The 23,524-nt window shown below is 40.7% G+C and overlaps 1 protein-coding gene across 3 annotated transcripts in view; it reads right to left on the bottom strand.

Moving 5' to 3' along the window:
* The window catches only part of LOC132382941 (SUMO-conjugating enzyme UBC9-A), a 58,522-nt gene that overhangs the window by 4,522 nt on the left and 30,476 nt on the right, over nt 1–23,524 (bottom strand). For all 3 annotated transcript variants that reach the window (XM_059953542.1, XM_059953541.1, XM_059953543.1), the window contains 5 exons: nt 20,356–20,441; nt 16,902–16,985; nt 9,643–9,715; nt 1,398–1,507; nt 1,223–1,302 (listed from right to left, as the gene is read on the bottom strand). In XM_059953542.1, coding sequence (XP_059809525.1) covers nt 1,223–1,302; nt 1,398–1,507; nt 9,643–9,715; nt 16,902–16,985; nt 20,356–20,421 — 413 coding nt within the window. In that variant the 5' untranslated portion in view covers nt 20,422–20,441. The remainder of the gene's footprint in view (nt 1–1,222; nt 1,303–1,397; nt 1,508–9,642; nt 9,716–16,901; nt 16,986–20,355; nt 20,442–23,524) is intronic.

Raw genomic sequence — 23,524 nt, 5'->3', positions numbered from 1 at the left:
TAATCAGCAGTCGGTACTCTTCTATTCAAGGCAAATAATACGGAGTATGGTGAACAGTTTTGGGCACTTGTCTAAGACTGTTACGCAGCTCTAAACAATGGGTTCCTAAGAGACATGAACCAGTTAATTGGAAGACCAGACAATGGTGATTTGAAACTTGTTTGGGTGTCTGTAGTGTGGACACAAAGGAGGTCCGAAAAGTTATACGTGATTCAAAGGAAAGTAATATAGATACATTGTCCTTTGATTTTTAGCATATAAACTGTCATGTAACATTGGGTCAAGTAGGCCTCTTCCTCCAAAAGGGTCTCAACATAATGCTTGCTGTGTCTCGCTTTTGTCGTAAAAAAAGACTACTTCACTTCCACCAACTACTTTTCTTTGGTGACTTTGTTCATCCTGGCATTGGATGGGGTCCAGAGGAGGTTCATAAGGATGATCCCAGGAATGAAAAAGAACAAGGTGCGTTTGATGGCTCTCAGCCTGTACTTGCTGGAATTTAGTTGAAATTGGGGGGGGGTTAATCAAATTAAGACCTATCAAGAGACCTAAATAGAGTGGACAGCGAGAGGTTGTTTCCTATAGTGGGAGAGTCTAAGACCAGAGGGCACAGGAAAGGCGTCGCTTTAGAAGAGATATGGGGGGGGATTTCTTTAGCCAGAGGATGATAAATCCATGGAGTTCATTGCCACAGATGGCTGTGGAGGCCAAGCCATTGAGTATATTTAGCAGAGGTTGATAGGTTCTTGATTAGGCATCAAAGGTAGGAGAATGGAGTTGAGGGGGGAATAATAAGTTGGCCATAATGGAATGCCGAAGCAGACTTGATGGGCCAAAAGAATTAATTCTGCTCCTAAGTCTTATAAGTTGGCTGGAGTAAATATCAGTGGATTATATGTAACGCGATAGACAGTCCAGATCCATGTTCAAACTGCAGATAATCTAAAACTAAGAACCAGAAAATGTGTTTTACCACCAGCAAATAAAACTAAACTGTGACAATCCAAAAAAGGACATGATAGTTAGAATGTAGCTTCAGGAACACGAAGTTACCTGTGATCGATAAGCATGCCATTTGATGCCATTTCAGAGCTAACAGGATGAACAGGTCAAAAAGTCAATTAAGTTCAGGTAGCTATCTTTTCCCTAGTGCGATTAATAGTTATTCGATGAGAAGCAGTGCTGGGTTTACTGAAAACACAGCGTTTATTTGTTCTCTTACCAGTAGATTGTGTATGCTTCTGCTTGTGCTGGGTCTTGAATGTTTGGCTCGTTAAGAAGTTCTTGAATTCCTAGTAATATCTATTTTGAAAAATAGATCACAGGTCAATGGTGAAAAGTAGAACAGCCAGTACAGCTCCACAAAAAGTTTGTGCAAAATGATAATGGCACCTGACCTGCTTGATAGTGATGGCTGGCCTCCAGTCCTTATCTTCCTCCAGAATGGATAGACACACAGTACCAGAGGGATAGACATTTGGGTGGAATATTGGCGGCTCAAATTTACCTGGTTGGAACAATTTTGAAAAATGCTTCCTTAAAATCTTGTGCATTTAAATTCATGACCAATGCACTAGATCGGGGGTCGGCAACCCGCGGCTCCGGAGCCACATGTGGCTCTTTTACGTCTGTGCTGCGGCTCCCTGTTGCTTTGGGAAATAATTGGTTGTGGCGACCCTTTTCCTGGCACATCCGAACCGACTCACAATAAGATAGCCTACGGGGGTTTGCGAGCACAGAGCTTTGGAGCCTCTGCGCCATGGGGGGGGGGGGGGGGCAGGTTGAGGGAGGCTTAAAAGTGAGGCTGAAGATTTCGAATAAAGTTTTTTTCCTTCGACTGCAGTTACCGACTCCGTGTCGTAATTTTAGCGCTGCGTGTGGCACACCGCTACATGGTCAGTATTTAATTAATATGTATTTTATGTTAGTTTGTTAGTTTTTGAAATGTAAATCTAAATTTGAAGATTATGGTGATCTTGTACAATCTAAATAAGACTTTGTGGCGACCCATTTCCTGACACATCCGAACCGGCTCACAATTAGCCAGCGTTCAGGCTAAGGGAGATAGCCTACAGGGGTTTGTGAGTACGTGTCTTTTGCAGCATCCGCGCCCATGGGGGGCGGGTTGAGGGAGGCTTAAAAGCAAGGCTGTTTAGTTCGAATAAAGCTATCTTTGACTGCAGTTTACTGACTGCGTGTAGCAACCGCTACAACGTGTTTTTATCGCTGGCTGTCCAGAGGGGAGGTGCTGAAACGCTTTGTCGCGCGTCTGGAAGAAGTGAAAACTTTCCTGGGCAGCAAAGGGCTCAACTTTCCTGAGCTGGAACAGCCAGAGTGGCTGGAAAAGCTACACTTCATGGTAGACATGACAGCGCACCTGAACACGCTGAACACAGCTCTTCAACGGGGTAAGGACGTACAGCCCTGCACATGTTGAAGGATGTTTTGCATTCGAGCGCAAGTTGACGTTGCTTGCCAGAGATTTACAGAAAGGCACATTGTCTCACTTCCCCAATTTGAGAGAGTTCAAACAATGTCACGACATGATAAATTCGGAGTATTTACATTCTGCAATCATCGCAATGCAAACATCGTTTGGGAAACGCTTCTGTGAGTTCAGAGAGGAAAAAAACACATTATCCTTCCCAGTCACTCCCCTAAGCATCGACCCATCCCTACTGAATACGACTGCATTGTCAGGTGTGAGTCAACCTGAAGAAGTATGATAAATATTTTAATAGCGTATTATTTTACGTATATTCATATGTTTTCATTGTTCAGTGAAATAGTCCTTTTATTTTTCAGGTTGACAGCTGGCTGACGTTATTTTTGGTTTGCTGCTGGCGGCAAATTTAAGTTTGGCGTTTTTCATAAATACAAGAAGGACTCAAATAGACGTTGAGTATTTTACTTAAAAGTAACCTTCAACCCAACGTCTTTTTTTCGGAGTTCAAAATGTTTTTGTTGCATGCAGAAATGTAATTTCGTTTTCTCTGCAGGAGTTCATCAATTTCATAAATGCAACACATTATAGTTTATTTATACATAGCATAAAGGCAAAACAAAACGTTGTATGCAGTGTTATTTCATTTTAAATGTCAAACGGGTTTTGCGGCTCCCAGTGTTTTCTTTTCTGTGGGAAACGGGTCCAAGTGGCTCTTTCAGTGGTAAAGGTTGCTGACCCCTGCACTAGATTGACCTGGAACGTTACTAAAAATGGCTCACCTTGTACCACAGTCCTTCTGTTCCAATACAACCAAGTAAAAGACCATATGACATAAGAGCAGAATTAGGCCTTGAATGCTTTCATATTTCATTCTTATTGCCCTATACAGCACAGTGGTTCTTTAAGGTTGTCTAGCTGGAGGTTGGGGAGGTAGTGGGGATAAGCACCCAGTATCTATTAACTGCTCTCAATAGTGTGCACCTCAAATAGCCACTGACAACTGAGACAAGTCCTGGCCTCATGCGTTATGTTGCATAACTACTAAACCCTGTGGAACTGTTTCTACTGACGTAAGGGGCAAAGGCAAGTTCTGGCACCTTAAACTCAGCTGCACTGGGCAGGAGGGCTCATCAGCTGTGGTTGGCAGTTCATCATGAAGAAAAACCCTGATTTCAAACCTCTGCTGCCTTGTGGCTATACCCACTCATGGGGAAGGCTTAGGCAGTAAACCCCGAGGAAAAATCTGGAGCTGGAGTCCCTAAGGATATGTTGAGTTCAACGCTGAATGGCAACTCTTGTGATGCCGTTGGTGCTAAATTGCATCAGTCTCTGGCACTCCTTTGGATTCATCAGCTACTTGGAGAGGGGAGCCTATTGCATGGGCTCAAGCCTGCTCTCCATATTGTACTGCTCAGCTTGTATACTTGTAGACTGCTTTGTTGCAACACCCATGGTCGACCTTGACCAACAGAGGCCTCAATACAGCTCACTCCTAATTCTGCTTCCTTCATTAACAACCTGGCTGAAAATCTAAGAGTCAGTATCAACTCAACCTGAAGGCAAATTAATCTAGAATAACAGAATGATGGAAGAACTCAGGTCAGCAAGCATCTGTACAGGCAAAAAATGTAGTTCAATATTTAGGTTTGTGAGCCTGCAGCAGGAACAAGGGGGACACAGGGAAAAGTGCCAGTATATTTCAGTATGAAGGTGAATGGGAGTGAAGCATGAGCAAAGGGAGAAGAAAACTAGCTGGACATGAGAGTGTAATGGAGGATGGGACCACGTGTGTGGAAGTGTCATATTGCTAAAGTTAACAACACCTTCTGCCAAAGCAGATAAGAGTAGACGGGAACTGGTCGGGTCTTTACTTCAGCAAGAAAATTGAAAACTCAACATTCAGCACTGAGTTGTCACCTTCCAAGTGGAATGTGGGATGCTAATCCTCCAATTTGTTTGGCCTCCCTGCAGAATTAGAGAAGTCTGTGGAAGGACAGCCTGGTGCAGGGAATAAAGAGTTAAAATGATATGAAACCAGTATCTTGAAACAAGCTGTTGCAGACACAGCACAGATGCTCCACAGAACTCACCAAGTCTACACATGGAACACCAGAGAAGGCCATATCATGAGCACTGAATCTGCAGACCAGGTTGAAAGAGCTGCAAGTGAACCTTTGGCTCACAAAGAAGGGCTGTTTAGATGGTGGTTGGTTGGGGGAATGGGTGGGTAGGAGAGAGAAGGGGCAGATGTTTTATCTGCTGGAAAAAGCTAGGGTACAGGGAAGAAGGGGGCAATTATACTTGCAGAAAGCAAGAAGTGGGGGTCAGGAGGGGATAATGTGGCTAGTGGAGGGATCGTGTTGGGAGTTTGCAAAGCATGATGTGCTGAATGCTGTAAAAGGTAAAAAATCAAGATTGCAACTGATATTCTGTCTGGGGAGAGGAGGATGGGGTCAGAGCAGACACACAGAGCAGAATTATTAATTCTTATAAATTAATTTAGAGATGCAATATGGATTAGACTAGCAACCCAAAAATTTAACCCTAACCTAATCATGGGACAATTTACAATGACCAAAATGAAACCGGAGCACTCGGTGAACACACTCATTCCAAGGGGAGTCCTTACAGACGGCACCAAAATGAACGCTGAACTCCAATACCCCAAGCTGTAAACGTTGCATTAACTGCTATGCTACTGTGGGGGCTCCATCAATGGAAGGCTTGCTTCTAGTGTAGGATATTTCAGAAACTCTAGACTGGATTGCCTCAAATTGAGAACAGACACAACAGAAATGGAAAAATTTGAGAAAAAGGGAACGTATACTTACATGAAGCAGGGTGAGAGGAGATGTCAGTGGCAAGTCCATCATCTAATAGAGAATCAGAGATTCAATCTACGACAATGATGGCAGGGTGGAAGCTGGTGGCAAAAGTGATGAAATGAATTTCACCACAAGTGTAGGAAGCAGCGTCAATGTAGTGGAGAAAGTGCTTAGGGGGTTGCCAGAACAGGCTTGGAATAAGGATAGCTCTACAGGTGCTGCAAGACCTCATGCTACCCCTAGAAAGTGTGTGGAATCTAAAGAGAAGCTAAAAGTGAGGACATCTTCTGCCAAGTAGATGAGAGTGGAAGGTAACTGGTTAATTCTGTATTCGAGAACGAAATGAACATCAAGTCTCCATATACCTCCATCAGTAAGTTATTATGGCTCACAATTTCTTTCTCATGACCCAGGGACCTAAACAGCCTTTCCAGGTGAGGCAGAAATTCACCTGTACCTCTACTGACCCGGTCAACTGTATCTGGTGCTTATGATGTGATCTTCTCCATATTGGTGAGATTAAGGTAACCTGACTGCCATTGTCAACGAGCTTCCAGTTGCATGGTTACTATAATTCACCTTCCCACTCCCACACTAACCTGCCCATCCTCAGACTTCTCCACTGCTACGGAGAGAGTAAACAAAATGGAGGAACAACATCTTATATTGTATATCTTATAACTTACATCCCAATGATGTGAATACTGAAGTTTCTGAAATCATGTAGCCCACATTCCCCAGTCCTCTCCTCCTACATGCACTTTCCTGTCTACCTAGCTTTGTTAATTAACCCCTCCCCCACCTTGTTACACCTAGCATCCACTCCCCAGCTGATTGCACCTGTCACCCAGCTGCCTCTGCTACACAAAGCCCACCCCACCCTTTCATGCCACTGTCTGTCAATTCTTGCTGTTCCCCTTCAGTCCTGACACAAGATCTTGACCCAAAACTTCAACTTACATATTTTGCCTCCACAAGTACTGCAGGACCCATTGAGATTTTTCCTCAAAACACAAAAATGAGATTTTTCCTCATGCTGTTTTTGTTCTAATGAACCTGGAACTTCCCTTTTCCTCTGGGAGCAGGCTATGCTTTTAAAATAAGGTACACTTTGCAACTACCATAATAGGCTGACCTAAATAGCTACCAACTGGAATGGCAAATCAAAATTTCCATAAGACACACATTTGTGTTATCAGTATACTGAGCATGTCTATATTCAAAACTATGCTATTTCCATACTAAACATCAAAAGCAGCAAAAACCTACAGGAACTCAGCAGGTTGGGCAGCAATCTGAGGAACTCCAGTCCTGCCAGCTTTTCATGTGCCGCACCAAATTCCAGCACCTGCAGTCTTTTGTGCCTCCATCAGCGGGGGCTAGCTTATTATCTGTGCCCTCTGGTATCAGACATTTCAACCCTAGGAAACAGATACTCTCTGTCCACTCTATCTATGCCTCTCATAATCTCTAACATATCTCCTCTCAGCCTCCGCTGCTCCAGAGAAAACAACCAAAGTTTGTTTTCTCCTGATAGTACATTCTCTCTAAACCCGGCAGCATCCTGGTAAACCTCTTCTGCACCCTCTCCAGAGCCTCAACATTCTTCCTACAGCAGGTGCGATCAGAACTGTGCATAATACTCCAGGTGTGGCCTAACCAGTTTTATAAAATTGCAACATAACCTCTTGACTTTTTAAACTTAATCTTGGTTTGAATTCCATCCACTGCAGCAGCTTATTGTATTTTCCTTTATACTTGATTCAGTTTTCAAACCCACTTTCTTTGGTGGCTCTCTTTTAAGCCTTCGTCAGATTAAGCAATGTACTGTTCTCCAGTCAATTACAAATGCTGAAGACTGTATCCACCTGGCCTTTTCACTGATATGGTTTCAAGAGAAGCTGGCTAATATTGTTGATGATCAACAATGCATTTAAGGACATTAGAGAGGAACGAAAGAGGGGAAAAAGGGTTTGCGTTTCAAACAGCTTTGAATTATAAATATGCACTTCTCTTTCTGACAAAAATGTTTAAAACTGCACACAATTTCAGGAATGTTTATAGAATTATATCTATATCTATCTATCTATATATATATAAATAAAAAATCACCTCTGGTTTCATTGAATAATGTCTTCCCACTGCTTTCATCACTCCTCTTAGACTTTTAGACAGAGGAGCAGAACTGGGCCATTTGGCCCATCGAATCTGCTCCTCCATTCTATCATTGCTGATTTATTATCCCTCTCAATTCCATTCCCATGCTTTCTCCCTGTAACCTTTGATACCCTGACCAATTACGAACCTACCAAGCTCCACTTCAAATATACCCAACGACTTGGCACCCACAGCAGTCCGTAGTAATGAAGTCCACGGTTTCAACACTCTGTGGCTGAATAAATCCCTCCCCTTCACAGACCTGAGTCTATGAAAATCTATGAAGAAGCCCAGGACTAGATAAATGTGTAGGGTCTTGTAATACAAGACTACCCCAGAAATTGCTGAGGAAAACACTGAAAAATGTCAAATTAGACCCATTTCACAATAATCAAAGATGACAAGCTTTTGGTATTGTAGCAATGTGCTACACACAGCGCTGAAATAATGGCATGTAGTTGGTAAGTCGTCTCGAGACTAGTTTATTCAAACTTCACGGCGTTGGCATTTAATCCCTAGCACCCGCCCTCTCTGGGTGGAAATGACATCAGAGGTGCATTACCAAAGTCTCTCCCCGCGCGCTGGCTGTTTGTGAGCCAGTTTGCCTGTGCAGAAAGTGGGTCGCCACAGTATGTTTCTAACTCCCTCTGACCTTCACAGCCATTTTAAAATAATAAAATAATTTAATATGTAATTTTACCATGTAGCCATGAAATGAATGGGCTCAACAGGTCAAAAAATGCCCACTCCATGCAAATGCCAGTGAAATGGCAACAAGTTTAGAACCCATGCTGTTGCATCAGAACCCAAACAGCAGTCTGCATTGATAGATTTGCCATGTGTCAAGATCCAAAACTTACTAGCTATAGATATATGCCAGCAACTTGGTAGCATAGCAGTTAGCTCGATTGCTCATGGCTGAGTGCACTATTGTCCTGTACATTGTTAGCTGGTATCATGTCGTCTGTTATGGGATTGTCCTGTGTTTTATGTTTGGTACTGAACCACAATCAATTCTGGCAATAAAATGATTCTGATTACAGCTCGGAGTGTCAGAGTTCGATCTCAGCAGCCTCTCAGGCAGGGATTTCCAGCCTTGTTAATGCCATGGATCTCTACCATTAACTGTGGGGTCTCAGGGCCCCAGGTCGGGACCTGTACTCTCAGGAGTCTCTGTACCATCCGCCTCCATTCATCATGCCCCTCCCCCAACAAGTGGGTTTTCTCCAGGCGCTCCGGTTCCCTCCCACAGTCCAAATTTAACTGCTAGGTTAATTGGTCATTGTAAATGTAGGGTTACATCGGGGTTGTCAGGAGCTGCTGGGTGGTGCAGCTCAGAGGGCCTATTCCTACAACACCTCTATACAAAAAAATAACTTGGTACGGAATTGCCATACTGTGCACCTTTGTCACTGTAACACTTTATTATGCATTGTTATTATATTAACTCAATTTACTGTTGGAATTAATTGATCTGTTTGAACAGAATACAAGTTATTTTCCCCACAGAACATGTGACAGTAATAAACCAATTTATCAAATTTATATTTCATCTGCTATAATTGAACATGAAAAATAATGTCCTAATCTTAAACTGCTGCAAAGGATCAAAAATTCTGATGAACCATTAGTTTTCAAATGCTTATTCATGGAAGGTCTAACGGGAACCCAGGAGAGCAAAGAACTATCAAAAACAAACAAGTCTTTCCCCCATATTATGAGATCTAGAGCAACTTGGAGGGTTCCAGTGGGTCACTGATTAATCTAAGTAACAACTGAAATGTCTGCACATTGAGAGGACCGGAAGTGACAGCATTGATGAATACTTATTTTTGTGAGATATTATAAACAGCCCGTTTTTTTTTTCCCTTCTTTTTTGTTTTTTTTTTCTTTTATATTACTTATTAGTTATAGTTATTAGATTAGATTAGGTAGTTCTGCATTATATAAAATTTTTTTTGGTTTTTTTTCTTTCTTTTTTCTGTTTTTTTTTATATTATACATTATGAAATATTTAGATTTACTATGTCCATACATATATCTTATGGCTTATGTCTTGGTAAACTCATTTATATTGTAACTATTATGTATGTTTTTTTTTCATATGTAATGGAATGTCTGTGTTGGTAATTTCTTTATCAATATATCATCTGTATTCTGTCCATATTACTAATATTAATAAAAAGATTTAGAAAGAAATGTCTGCACACTTACACTTTGGTGGCGATGAGGGATAGTCATCCTTAAACAGCATTCGAAGCTTATACTGTCCACCTTCCCACGGCGTCTGAAAGAGAAGAATATCTCATTATCACTTCCCTAAATAATCAATACTAATGTTATTATGCTGAGCAAACCATCAGTACAGTTGCAAATTCAAGCAAACTAAAAAGTAATTCTGAGAATAATGAAAATTAATTTCTGTAAACAATTCAATTACAGGAACTTGTAGGGGATCATACCACTTTTGAGAGAATAAAATTGATCGACTCTGCCACCACCCAGTACACAATAATTGTGACAATTATGCTGTTGTATATTTAACTACATACACTTTATGTCAACTTGTACATCTACAGAATATTTTATCTGTTATTATTGTGATAATATTATTGTATTTGTAAGGGTATTTTTTTCGCCAGAGAGTGGTGAATATGTGGAGGCCAAGTCATTCGGTATATTTAAAGTGCAGGATGATAAATTCTTGTTTAGTCAGGGTATGATGGGTTATGGGGAGAAGGCAGGAAACTGGGGCTGAGAGGGAAATGGCAGAGCATACTCAATAGGCCAAATGGCCAAATTCTGATGCTATATCTTATGGTCTTATGTACTATGTTTTGCATCTTGGTCACTGAGGAACAACATTTTGTTTAGCTGTATACACATTGGGTTGAGTTATTCTCCAATCTTGGCAATACATCTGCAAACATTTTGTCACCATGCGAGGAGACGTCACATGTGCACTGTTCATTGTGGTGTGTCCTCCAAAACCTTGGCCTTTACGTACTTATCAATCAGCTGACTGGTCATCATTTTGGAAACTCAATTGTAAGGTGGGGAGGAAATCTCGTCACTGGTTACATGGCAAACTTCATGCGCAGTGGCCTGGAATTTTGCCTGTTTACAGAAGTGTTCACAAAAAACCATGCTTCTAAGAATTCTTTTGCACCATGACTTTCACTGATGCCCGGTCAAATTTAAGCCCCTCTTAATCTTCAAGGGTAGAGACTAGGGAGAGTTGGTCATGCTGCTTTACAGCCAAGTGATGTTCATGGATCCTTGTGGATAGTTTTCTCCCAGTTTGGCCAACATAAACATTTGCTACAGTCCCCATATTGGACTTTGTAGACGTTGGTCTTATTCAATAGCCAGGTATATTAATCTAGTCTTCAAAGTACTCTCCTCGATGTTGCTGTTGACTTATGCTCAACTGAAATTCTATGTATACATATATACGGATGGTTGACAATAGACTTGAAATGCATGCAACAGTACATCACAGGAACAAACCCTTTGGCCTATGATGTCTGTGCCAATCATGGGATTAAACTAATCCCATCTGCCTGCACATCTCTCTATTCCCTGCCTGTTCTTCTTCCTCTTAAACATCACTATTACGTCTGTTTCCACCACCAACCCTGATGGCATATTCCTGGCACCAAACACGTTGTGTAAAAAATAACATGCCCACGCTTCTCCTTTCAACCTTCCTCTTCCCATGCTCTCCTCTGGGGGAAAATAAAGATTGAGTGGTATAGGGTAGACAAGCAATTTTATAAACATCCCAATTCTAGCTGCACTATTTTACTCTGTGCTAGAGAAGAAATTTTGTTTGTGAGTTTATGTGATGTGTTTGTAATAGTTGAATGGTCATCAGGCATGCTAGATGAATTAATTATTACAAACAATCCAAACACATTAATCAGATACAAAGGCAAGGTTGTATTCTTTAAATGGAGACTGAAAGGGTTCAAGCCTTTCTTCCTGAATTATATCATTCTGACCTCCAAGACAACCACAACCTTATCATAGGGTTTGGAGGCTTGTCTGCATCAATGACCTGGAGAGCTACGTTGGTGGGGGCTTTATCCTTTATGTAGGGTCACCCATGCCAAATAGATCAAAGGGTAGAAGCCAGACAAAGAGTGGTCCACTGGTCCTCCAGATTTGGGGGTTCAGCTCAGGGCTAGCAACCCTGAATGGTCAAAAAAAACCTTATGGAAACAGCAATGAAGAATCCTTCTACATCTGCATCCTAAGTCTCTAGCCAGATCTTGCATAACTGACAGTAGTGAAAACTGAGCGGAAACTAGTGGCACAATGAATGAAGCCCTGAACACCTCCAGAGATAGTGGTCCTTCACTGCTGCCCTAAACACCAGTGGCATAACGGGCAATGGCACAACATATCATTATGACCCACAAATGGGATCTTCTACTTATCAAACAACCCTAAAATGGAACTATTTTATCACATTAGTGGAATTCCACAACAAAATCCAGGTAAAAAACAACCATTTTCCAATACACCTGTCACTGCTGACCTAAACTACTTTAATCCAGTCAAATTTAAATTTCCCATCTTGGTTTAAATCCTGTCATGGGATTGACTTCAGCTTTTCTCCTTGGAATAAATTCTACACATTTTTAATCTAGGAGTTCTCAACTGGGGTCTATAGACCTCTCAGTTAATGATAGTGGTCCATGACATAAAAAGGGTTGGGAATCCCTTGTTTAGAGCATGTTTCATCTTCCTCCTATACTAATAAGCCTATATAAATGCAAGTTTTTGGTCAAGTTCCAGAAAGAAGTTTGCGCATATCATTTCATACTGTCATAGTGCTTCCAACCATACCTGGACCATGTAACATTCGCATACATAACGGAAGTATTTATTATTTATGAAGGCCCCAACTAGACAACACATTCCAAACTTTAAAAACTCAGAAATAAACCTGTTTTAACATGGTGCTTAGGAAATAAAGAGTCCTCAGCTCCCACTGCTTGGCTGAAACCCCATGAACAAGGTACTCACACCTTGCTATTTTAAAGCATGGTATAAACTTACTGGAACCAAGCACTGCACAACTAGAACAGGTGTTCAGGAAACACAAAGGCAACCCAAACAACACAAATGGATCGTGTTAGGGCACATTCTGGAGTTGCGTTGAAGGTAAAACATTCACTTCAGCAATCAATCCTTAGACCTGAATGTGGATTATAGATTATATTTAAAATACAGCCCTGGAGCTGTGGACACAGTTAACTGCAATGCTGATTAACATTCATTTGGGGTGCCTGGAGTGTGGGTGCGAAGGAGATGTGAGAATTGTATGTAATTCAAAGTAAACACTAGATACATTGTAACTATAGAATTATCCTGCTGCTATCTTTGATTTTAGTACATAAACTGTAATGTAATATTAGGTCAAACAAGCCTCTTCTCTTAGAATGTGTCATTTTATTGAATAAAACATTTCTGTATTCACTAGCTTCAGTGTCTCTCGGTGACTTCGTTCATGTTACAAAAGATCAGCTTAAATGTCAAGACTTCAGGTAACTGGAAGATTTCTTTAAAAAATATTAGGGATGCAAAACTCAACTATTAAAAATAATTAGAGATGCAAGTCCGATTCTTATGTGAAATGAAGAAGTACAATGGATTTTGGTTTACTGGACCAATGTTAATCGAGACAGCTACTTATTTGGAACAACTCTTAAAGAACAAAAAACAATCAAGAAAATAATTGAGGTTCGCTATGTTGCTTAATTGGAACAGCAGATTGTTGCCCAATAGTTTCTAACTAATGTTAGATGCATGCACTTGTTAAGACACTACACAGTGTTTAGAACAAAACTGTTTTAAATAGCATCAGTTGTGTGCATTTGTGTTCAAAAAGCAGTGATTTTTTTTTCACTGATAGTTGGTGAAAATGAGCAGTAACACTATTCAGAACTGTTCTGACAACTGCAGTTTCAAGTATTCAGGTTTAGAGATGCCAGAAATGGCTGGGAGTGAAAATGAAGCAGTTTCACTACATCAGGTTAGAAACTATGAAAAATTTGAAGGTATTGACAATCATCTTGAATGTTTCAATGAAAATGGATGGAGGATGCAATCATCAATAGCATTGTATGAAGGCAATTCATCATCTACACTAGGGGCCTGCGTGATTCTGGTCATTTACAGTCAGTGAAAAGAACGTACAGTGTATACTGGATGAGTTCCTGTCAATAACTATTAGGAATTAATACAGTTTTATAGTACTGAGATCATATTGATAGTGTTCTAATTTGTTCTATATTTCACTTAAATACATAATTTGTTAGTTAAATGGTAGTTTTTTTTTAAGCTTTTGACTATTTCCATGAAACTTCAGCCAACTGAAGCAGCTGCTTTATTGGGCAAGAATGTACCAGTCCTGATTAAACAAAATCCACTGTATTCGAGAGAAATGTTGTAGGGCCATTGAGTGGGGCTAACCGGATATTCCTTTCAGATATAGCAGGTACATAATTGATTGAACAGAGCTCATCTGTGCTGTATTAATAATTCTATTAATGCAATTGTAGTTTTTCTTAAATGATCAGCACATCTTTTCTATTAAACTCTAAAGCACAAAACCTGTATCTTATTAAAACTGAGCATTTTACAAATGGATAAAGCACTAAATCTTCATACCCTATGTATACAAAGGAAGCAGCTATCCACAGCAGCAAGCAAAGCCAAGATGAACAGCTATTCACATTTTTTGATAGTGATCCTCAAAAAAAAAGCAAACGCCAGTCAATACATTCTTCCTAATATTGAAAGATCGCATGATATATTTATCTAAACCAGAAAATCCCATTTAAGTGAGGGCATATCCTCTGCAATCCATCTTTTCTCCACTTAACTGCTGACAGGACTGAAGCCATTACAAAAGTAAAATGCTAAACCTTACATACACATGAAAGGTAATAATAAGCTTTGCCTGAAATTGAAAATAAGAGTTATGCAAAGCTTCTTATTTAAAACAGTCTTCCCTAGTGCTAACTAATTCGGTGAAATAACAGGGTTGTCGTGATGGGAGATTTTGATTTCTCCAATTTTGATTGGCATCTCCCTAGAACAAGGGGTTTAGAAGGGGTGGAGTTTGTTAGGTGTATTCAGGAAGGTTCCCTGACACAATATGTCAATAAACCTACAAAAGGCGAGGTTGTACTTGATCTGGTATTGGGAAATGAACCTGGTCAGGTGTCAGCTTTCTCAGTGGTACAGCATTTTGGAGATCGTGATCACAATTCTATCTCCTTTACCATAGCATTGGAGAGAGATAGGAACAATTGGAGTAAGGTGAAATATGAAACTATCAGGCAGGAACTTGGAAGCATAAATTGGGAACAGATGTTCTCATGGAATTATACGACAGAAATGTGACAAATATTCAGGGGATATTTGCGTGGCGTTCTGCAGAGGTATGTTCCACTGAGACAGGGAAAGGATGGTAGGGTACAGGAACCATGTTGTTCAAAATCTAGTCAAGAAGAAAAGCTTATGAAAGGTTAAAAAAACTGGTTAATGATAGAGATCTAGAAAATTATATGGCAAGCAGGAAGAAGCTTAAGATTGAAATTAGGAGAGCCAGGAGGGGACATGAGAATGCTTGAGGAACAGGATTAAGGAAGACCCCAAGGTATGTGAAGAGCAAGAGGATAAGACGTGAGAGAATAGGACTAATCAAGTGTGACAGTGGAAAAGTGTGTATGGTACCGGAGGAGGTAGCAGAGGTACTTTGCTTCAGTATTCACTACGGAAAAGGACCTTGGCAATTGTAGGGATGATTTACAGCGGATTGAAAAGCTTGAGCATATAGACATCAAGAAAGAGGATGCGCTGGAACTTTTGGAAAGCATCAAGTTGGATAAGTCACCGGACCCAGATAAAATATATCACAGGCTACTGTGGGAGGTGAGGGAGGAGATTACTGAGTCTCTGGCAATGTTCTTTGCATCAGTAATGAGGACGGGAGAGTTTCCGGAGGATTGGAGAGTTGCGGATTTTGTTCCCTTATTCAAGAAAGGGAGTAGAGATAGCCCATGAAATAACAGACCAGTGAGTCTTTAGTGGTTGGTAAGCTGATGGAGATCCTGAGAAGCAGGATTTATGAACATTTGGAGAAGCACAATATGATTAGGATTAGTCAGCATGGCTTTATCAAAGAGATGTTGTGCCTTATGAGCCTGATTGAATTTTTTGAGGATGTGACTAAACACATTGATGAAGGTAGAACAGTAGATGTGTATATGGATTTCACCAAGGCATTTGACAAGGTACCCCATGCAAGGTTTATTGACAAAGTAAGGAGGCATGGGATCCAAGGGGACATTGCTTTGTGGATCCAGAACTGGCTTGCCCACAGAAGGCAAGGAGTTGTTATAGACAGGTCATATTCTGCATGAGGTCAGTCACTGGTGATGTGCCTCAAAGATCTGTTCTGGGACCCTTCGTGATTTTTATAAATGACCTGGATGAAGAAGTGGAGGGATGGGTTAGTAAATTTGCTGATGACACAAGGGTTCGAGGTGTTGTGGATAGTGTGGAGAGCTGTCAGAGGTTACAGCGGGACATTGATAGGATGCAAAACTGGGCTGAGAAATGTCAGATGGAGTTCAGCCCATATAAGTGTGTAGTGGTTCATTTTGGTAGATCAAATATGATGGCAGTCTGGAGAATCAGAGGGATCTTGGGTCCAAGTCCGTAGGACGCTCAAAGCTGCTGTGCAGGTTGACTCTGTGATTAAGAAAGCATATGGTGCATTGGCCTTATCAATCATGGGACTAAGTTTAGGAGTGGAGAGGTAATGCTGCAGCTATATAGGACCTTGGTCAGACCCCACAGAGTACTGTGCTCACTACAGGAAGGGTGTGGAAACCATAGAAAGAGTGCAGAGGAGATTTACAAGGATGTTGCCTGGATTGGGGAGCATGCCTTATGAGAATAGGTTCAGTGAACTCAGCCTTTTCTCCTTGGAGCGACAGAGGATGAGAGGTGACCTGATAGAAGTGCATATGATGAGAGGCATTGATCATGTGGATAGTCAGAGGCTTTTTCCCACGACTAAAATGGCCAACAAGAATGGGCACAGTTCTAAGGTGCTTGAAAGTAGGTATAGAGAGGTTGTCAGGGGTAAGGTTTTACGCAGAGAGTGGTGAGTGCATGGAATGGGCCGCCGGTGACAGTGGTGGAGGCAGATACAATAGGGTCTTTTAAGAGCTTAGAATGGAGCTTAGAAAAATAGAGGGCTATGGGTAGCCCTAATATCCAAAGTAAGTACATGTTCAGCACAGTATTGTGGGCCGAAGGGCCTGTATTGTGCTATAGGTCTTCTTATGTTTTTATTTTTAATTCCTGTTCTAAGTAACCTAGCCACAAAGGCGACTACGAAAAGGGCTCCCAATATCATGTGGTACATGGATTGATATAATACTTACTGCCTTTTTCCCTGGAATAGCACATTCCCAGTTCATTAAGTTTAAAGTACCATCCGGATTCTTCATGGGCACCGCAACAAATCCCTGCAGGTAGAACAAATTACACAAGTTAAAGATGAACTTGAAACTACAGAAACCTGTAGGAGCTCACCCAAAAACAAAACCATGGGTTTTGAAGAATATTAAATTTTACATTAATATCAAGCAATATCAGGGATAATTAATTGAAAGTGGTGTCACAGGTAGTTAGGGTTGTAAAGTGAGCTTTAGGCAAATTGGCCTTAGTGAAGAGTACAGGACTTGGAATGTTATGAAGATGGCTGCAGAGGACAAATCTGGAGTGTTGTGTGTATTTCTGGTCACCTACCTACAGGAAATAACTCAGTAAGATTGAAAGAGCGCAGACAGAGTTTAAAAGGATGTGGCTGGGACTTGAGGACCTGTTATAACCCATCAACCATCAGGCTCCTGAACCAGCATCAATAAATTCACTCACCCCAACCCTGAAATGGTTTCATAACCTATGGACTCACTTTCAAGGACTCCACAACTCATGTGCTCAGTATTATTTACTAGTTATTTATTTATCATTATTAGCTTTTTTTTTGCATTTACACAGTTTGTCCTTTTGAAAATTGGTTATTTGTCAGATTTTGCTGTGTAGTTTTTGATTCTACTGTATTTCTTTGCTCTAGCTAGAATGCTAGCAAGAAAATGAACCTCGGTTGTATATGGCGACATTTGCACACTTTGAAAATAAATTTCCTTTGTACTTTATTCCCTGGAGAACATGGGGAGACTTGATAAAGGCATACAAAATTATAAGGGGTATAAATGGAAACAGTTTCTTTATCCCCTGCTCAGGATGGATGAGACTCGAACTAGTGGTCAAGGGTTAAGGGTGAAAGATGATATGCTTAAGGGGAACTTCACTCATAAAATGTTGTGAGCGTGGAATCCGCTGTCAGCGGAAATGATGGTTGCAAGACCAATTGCTATACCAAAAAGAAATCTGCATAGATGGGGAGGATACAGAGGCAATGACCCAGGTGAAGATAGATGGGATTAGGCAGAATTACAGTTTGACATGTAGATGAGCTGACGGGCCTGTTTCTGTGACTCTCTCTTGGAGAATGATCAGAAACGTTGAAAATATTTATCTGTTGCTATTATGGCAAATAACCAGAAGCTCCAAAGAATAAGGATTTGACTACATCTTGATCGGAAAGCTAGGGAGGGAATCCCAGAGCATGGTGGCTGTGCAGCTAAAACAGTAATGGAGTGATGGGAATTGAAAATCATTGAGGGGTTGAAGCAGAGTTTGGGTCAGAGATTGTGAATCCATGGAGTAATTGGAACATTGGTGCCACAGTAGTGCGGTGGTTAGAACAACACTATTACAGCTTGGGCCTTCTTGGAGTTCCATTTTGACCTCTGTGTAGGGAGGCTGCCTGTGAGAAGTAGGGTTGGGTGGAACAGGTCAAGCAGTGCAGCTGCACAACATAGAAGTGGATCCCAGGGATGCAGCTTCCCTGGCTGGCACAGTGAATGAGGCTATCACCGGGCACTGACAGCAGCTCTCCCAATGTTGGCAGATCACCTGGGACCCAACAACTCTCTCATCAATATAAACTATCATCTCACCTTCTCTTTATTTGGATGCATAGTTCTTCACAGCCCATAGATTTGCCCAGTGATCTGTTATCATAGAAGTTGAAAATGCTCACATTTCTTTAGTTTAGGATCAGACTAAATTGTTTATCCCTAGGTTAATCTGCATATTTATTTATTTTGATTTAGAAATAAATAACCAGCTTCCCCACCTAATGACAGGACAATTTACAATGACCAATTAACCTACTAACCACGACGTTTTTGGACTGTGGAAGGAAACTAGAGCACCTGGAGGAAAACCCACGCATTTCACAGGGAGGAAGTACAAACTCCTTACAGAGGACACTGGTATTTAACTCCAATACCCCAAGCTGTAGTAGCATCACGCTAACCACAAAAGTGATTATTTTGAGTCTTCTACCAGCAGCATACGTTTTCCAAATCCAAAAATTTAGTTAGGTAAAATAAGAGTATTTTTGGAGCAGGTGATATGAGGGATGAATTACCCTCTCTGACTAATGGTGACAACTTGCACAGCTGAAATGGCCAATCTTTTACTACATTGCTGAATTCATCAAGTGGATAAGCTTTCATAAAACAACAGCCCCTACTCTATGATCCTACAGTGACTTTCAAAAAAAAATTCCACTTGGTGGAAAGAATTGCAAAAATATAATAGGTTCAGGGAATTGAATGGCACAAGAATGAAAGGGTTAACATATGAGGAGCGTCTGATGGCTCTGGACCTATACCACTGGTGTTTAGAAGAATGGGGGAGGAGGGAAGGGTATTTCATTGAATGTCCAAGATAGAGTGGATGTGGGGAAATGTTTTGTACAGTGGGTGAGTCTAGGTCCAGACAGCACCACCTCAGAATAGACGAACGTCCATTTAAAACAGAGATGAGGAGGAATTTCTTTAGCTAATGTGTGGAACTCATTGCCACAGATGGTTGTGGAAGCCAAGTAATTGGGTATATTTAAAGTGGAGGTCAAAATTCTTGGTTAGTCAGGGTGTCAAAGGTTACGGCAAGAAGGCAGGAGAATAGGGTTGAGGGGGATAATAAATTGGCCATGATGGAATGGCGGAGCAGATCCAAGGAGTCAAATGGGTTAATTCTGCCCCTTTTGCCTTGTGGTCTTACACCCAAGGATGTGGCATCAACTCATTAGCTTCAATAACTTCCTTATAAATGATGGTGTGCCATGATTCTAACCAATAGTTTTTTTTATTTACAGCTATGGTCAACTAGTCCGAGGAAAGCAATTAAAATGTTCACCAAGTCAAGATGAAGCATAACAGAGCGGCTAGCACAACGCTATTACAGCACCACAACCTGGGTTTGAGGAATTTGTATGGTCTCCCTATAATCAGGAAGGTTTCCTCCCACATTCTAAAGGCGTATAGGTCAGAAGGTTAATTGGTCAGAGGAGTGTAATTGGGTGGCGTGGGTTGTATCTCCAAATAAAATAAACTAAGTAGTGGTACACTAACTTAGAACTACTCAATACACCTCTCTGGGACACAAAATTACACAGATATCAAAAATAGAATTAATATCAAAAACAGTGAAATACAAACTGTTTGCTGAAGAGGTATGGTTTAGCTGACGAACACACTTCAACTACTCTTTTCTACAGATGCTGCCTGGCATGCTGAGTTCCTCCAGCATTTTGTGTGTGTTGCTTAGATTTCCATCATCTGCAGATTTTCTCTTGTTTATGGTTTAGCTGGTGAGCCTGGAACTTGGCATCCAGTACCTGGGATCCTTAATTCCAGGAAGGATTCACATCTTTGATCTACTGAATTCCTAAACGTCGCTGATGAACTGCATACTTACAAAAGGGTGGTCTTTTCTCCAAGCTTTTCTTTCTTGTGCAAGTCGACTCAATGCAATTCCAGACATCGTTTTACTTCAACAGTCCCCTGCAAAAAAAACAATTTGCCAGGTGTTCATGAAAGAGTATAATTTTTGCCCGATTATTGGTTTTCAGAAGTGGGCAGAAGAACATCTTAAATACCTGCACTGAAATCTGAGGGGAGTGATTTGGTAGGGGATAAAAATGCATTTTGTTCTTCCAAACTGAGTTATGCCTGCAAACAGTACCTGTGTTTCCCTCACATACTGATAGCAGGTGACTGGTACAGAACACAAATTAAAATCAATGGACTGTAAATGGCACAGGTTTGAAGTGCATTTTAGTAAACTCATTTTGGATAAACTTGTGCTCCCTTTCCCAACAGAATAAAATCTTAATGAAAAGCATGAATGAGGAAAGCAACAATAGTGAAAACAACTGAAGCAGCACAAGTGAAACAAGGATAAAAGAGCTTGCGTAGAACTCCATATCCATGTACGATACTCTTGATGAGGGAAAAGTCCTCTGAACTCCAAGATCATGGAGAAGTATGCATTGGCTAAAGCAACCCAGTGTCACACGAGCACAATGTCATCTCAAGCCATTCAGATGAAAGGTTCTGATGAAAAAGATCATCGACCTGAAACATTAACTCTGTTTCTCCCTCCATAGATGCTGCCTGACTTGCTGAACGTTTCCAGCATTCTCTGCTTTTATTTCAGAAAGGCTTGACATTTTCCACAGCAGAAACAAACAAAAGGACACTGGGGAGCTCTAAAAGTAGAAGAAACAGATGCATCACCAAAACTTGAGATTTTAAATCATGATCATCTACCACTCGTTTTTTCCCCAACAGTTTAAAATGTGCTTCAAACTCTCTCTGGGACATATTGCACAATAACATATTGCATCAATGTACACAAGAGTTTCTGCAGATGCTGGAAAGGTAGAGCAACACACACAAAATGGCTGGCAGAATTCAGCAGGTCAGGCAGCACCTCAAGAAATAAATAAAATAGTTGACATTTTGGGTGAGACCCTTCATCGGGACTGGAAAAGAAGGGAGAAGATGTCAAATGAAAAGGTGGGTGGGGGGAGGAGAGAAATGAAAAGATTCATCCCAGCTTGAATATCGATTACTCCTTCCGGTAAAATTTTCCCTCCCCTTTCCCTCTTCTTCCATTCCCCACTTTGGCCTCGTGCCTATTCTCCTCACCTGTCTATCACCTCCCTCGGTGCCCCTCCTCCTTCCCTTTCTCCCATGGTTCACTCATCTTTCATATCAGATTCCTTGCTCTCCAGCCCATCCTTCTCACTCACCTGGCTTCACCTTATAGCTTGTCCTGCCTCCATCTTTTTATTCAGATATCTTTGCCCTTCCTTTCCAATCCTGAAGAAGTGTCTTGGCCCGAAACATCGATTGTTTATTCATTTTCACAAATGCTAACTGACCTGCTGAGTTCCTCCAAAATCTTCTGTAGCAATATTAACATACAGAAACATTCCAAACTGTTTAACAGCCACATTAACAACATTTGATACTGGTCCCCATGAGAGGATCAAAGAGATAACTAAAAACTTGGTCTATAGATGGAGCTTAAAGAGCATCTTGGAGAAGAGAAATGCAGAGAAGCCAGGGACTGAATTTGATAATGGCAATCCGAAATACCAAAGACTTTGAAAATGGAGATGTGAGGGGAGATTTCACAGGGTTGCAACAGTAGAGAAGATTAAAGGTTAAAAAAGACAGGAACTTCTAATCCAAGGATGAGAAAAAAACAGCCATCACTAGACCAGGAACAAGAAAAAAAAGTGTTTCCAGATGGCTCATTCATACACAAGAAAGTTCTGAAGTGATTTCCAATTCAAATTACATAAACCCTTTAGCAAACAGGGAGCAGGTCACTAAAAATAAAAAAGGGAACCAGGGAGACTTATCATGTCAAGGTAGATAAATGGTAAAAATATATTCGACACCCTGTCTATCCTAGATATAGTCTGCTATCAGTCTCCAGACATTCCCAAGTTTGTAAAACAGTGCTTGAAGCATCATCAGGGTTTATTTTAACCAAGTGTATCTCATTCAGAACGGTTGCAAACCACTGGTTCAAATCGTCTTTCTACTTATTAAAAACCTTCTAAAAAAACATAACTATGGTTTTGAAAATAGTTAACGTGCTAATAAATTATAAATAAGAATAAAAAATTAAACTTATCTTTCTTCCCATTCATAAACTGTACATTAGAGAGCAGACTCTGTAAGACAACTAAAATCCTGGAACATTCATCAGGTTTTGTTATGGATTCAACTGCAATGTTATTCTAACAAACACAAAAAAAAATTGAAACACATAACCAAAAAAAATCAAAGGAAGACTCTTTTCTCCGAGAAACAATTTACCGGCTGAGCACCCAAATTTACCATTAACACTGGCTCTAATTTTCTGCTCTTTTACTAAAAGATATCTTAGTATGTTGTGGAAATGCTTGAAACATCAAGCAACAAGAGTAAGCAAATAGTTTCATCCACAAGATAACTTGTGAAGCCTGTTAAAAATAAGCCCATATAAAACAATTCTTTCTTATGAAATGCAACAGGCAGCGGAGCAGTAAGCCAATATACAGCAATAATGAATTGTATGACTTCAAGAGCAGCCCGTGAATGGAGGTTCACAACATAGAAGTATAGTGCTAGGTCATTTTCAGCCTCTCAAGCTAGTCATTATTCCTTTAAAATGAAAGACAATTTATACCTTAGCACTTTCCCCCACTTTATCTTAGTCATCAGCACAGATACAAGCCCTCTGGCTAGTAGCATCCATTCGACCCTTGTATTAATCTATACTGGTCCTAACTGCATTTAGTCACCAGCCTTCAACACTTTGTGTTCCTCAAGAGTACCCCACACAGATTTGAACCACTGTGAGAAAAATTCACCATCCTAACTCTCTTCTTACAAATCTGGCTTCTTGTTTGGACACACACCAAGAAGGAAAAAAAATTGTTGCTACCTATCTTCTCCATCTCCCTCAATTTTATATACTTCCATCAAGTCAACCCTCAACATCCTCTGCTCCAGGAAAAACAAAGTCACTCTATCCAATCTCTCCATATAATTGAAATGCTCCAATCCAGACGACATCCTGGCAA

The sequence above is a fragment of the Hypanus sabinus genome, chromosome 29 (genome assembly GCF_030144855.1).
Source record: "Hypanus sabinus isolate sHypSab1 chromosome 29, sHypSab1.hap1, whole genome shotgun sequence".
Taxonomy (NCBI): domain Eukaryota; kingdom Metazoa; phylum Chordata; class Chondrichthyes; order Myliobatiformes; family Dasyatidae; genus Hypanus; species Hypanus sabinus.
The sequence above is the reverse complement of the archived record's forward strand: the minus strand, read 5'-3'. Positions and strand labels throughout refer to the sequence as shown.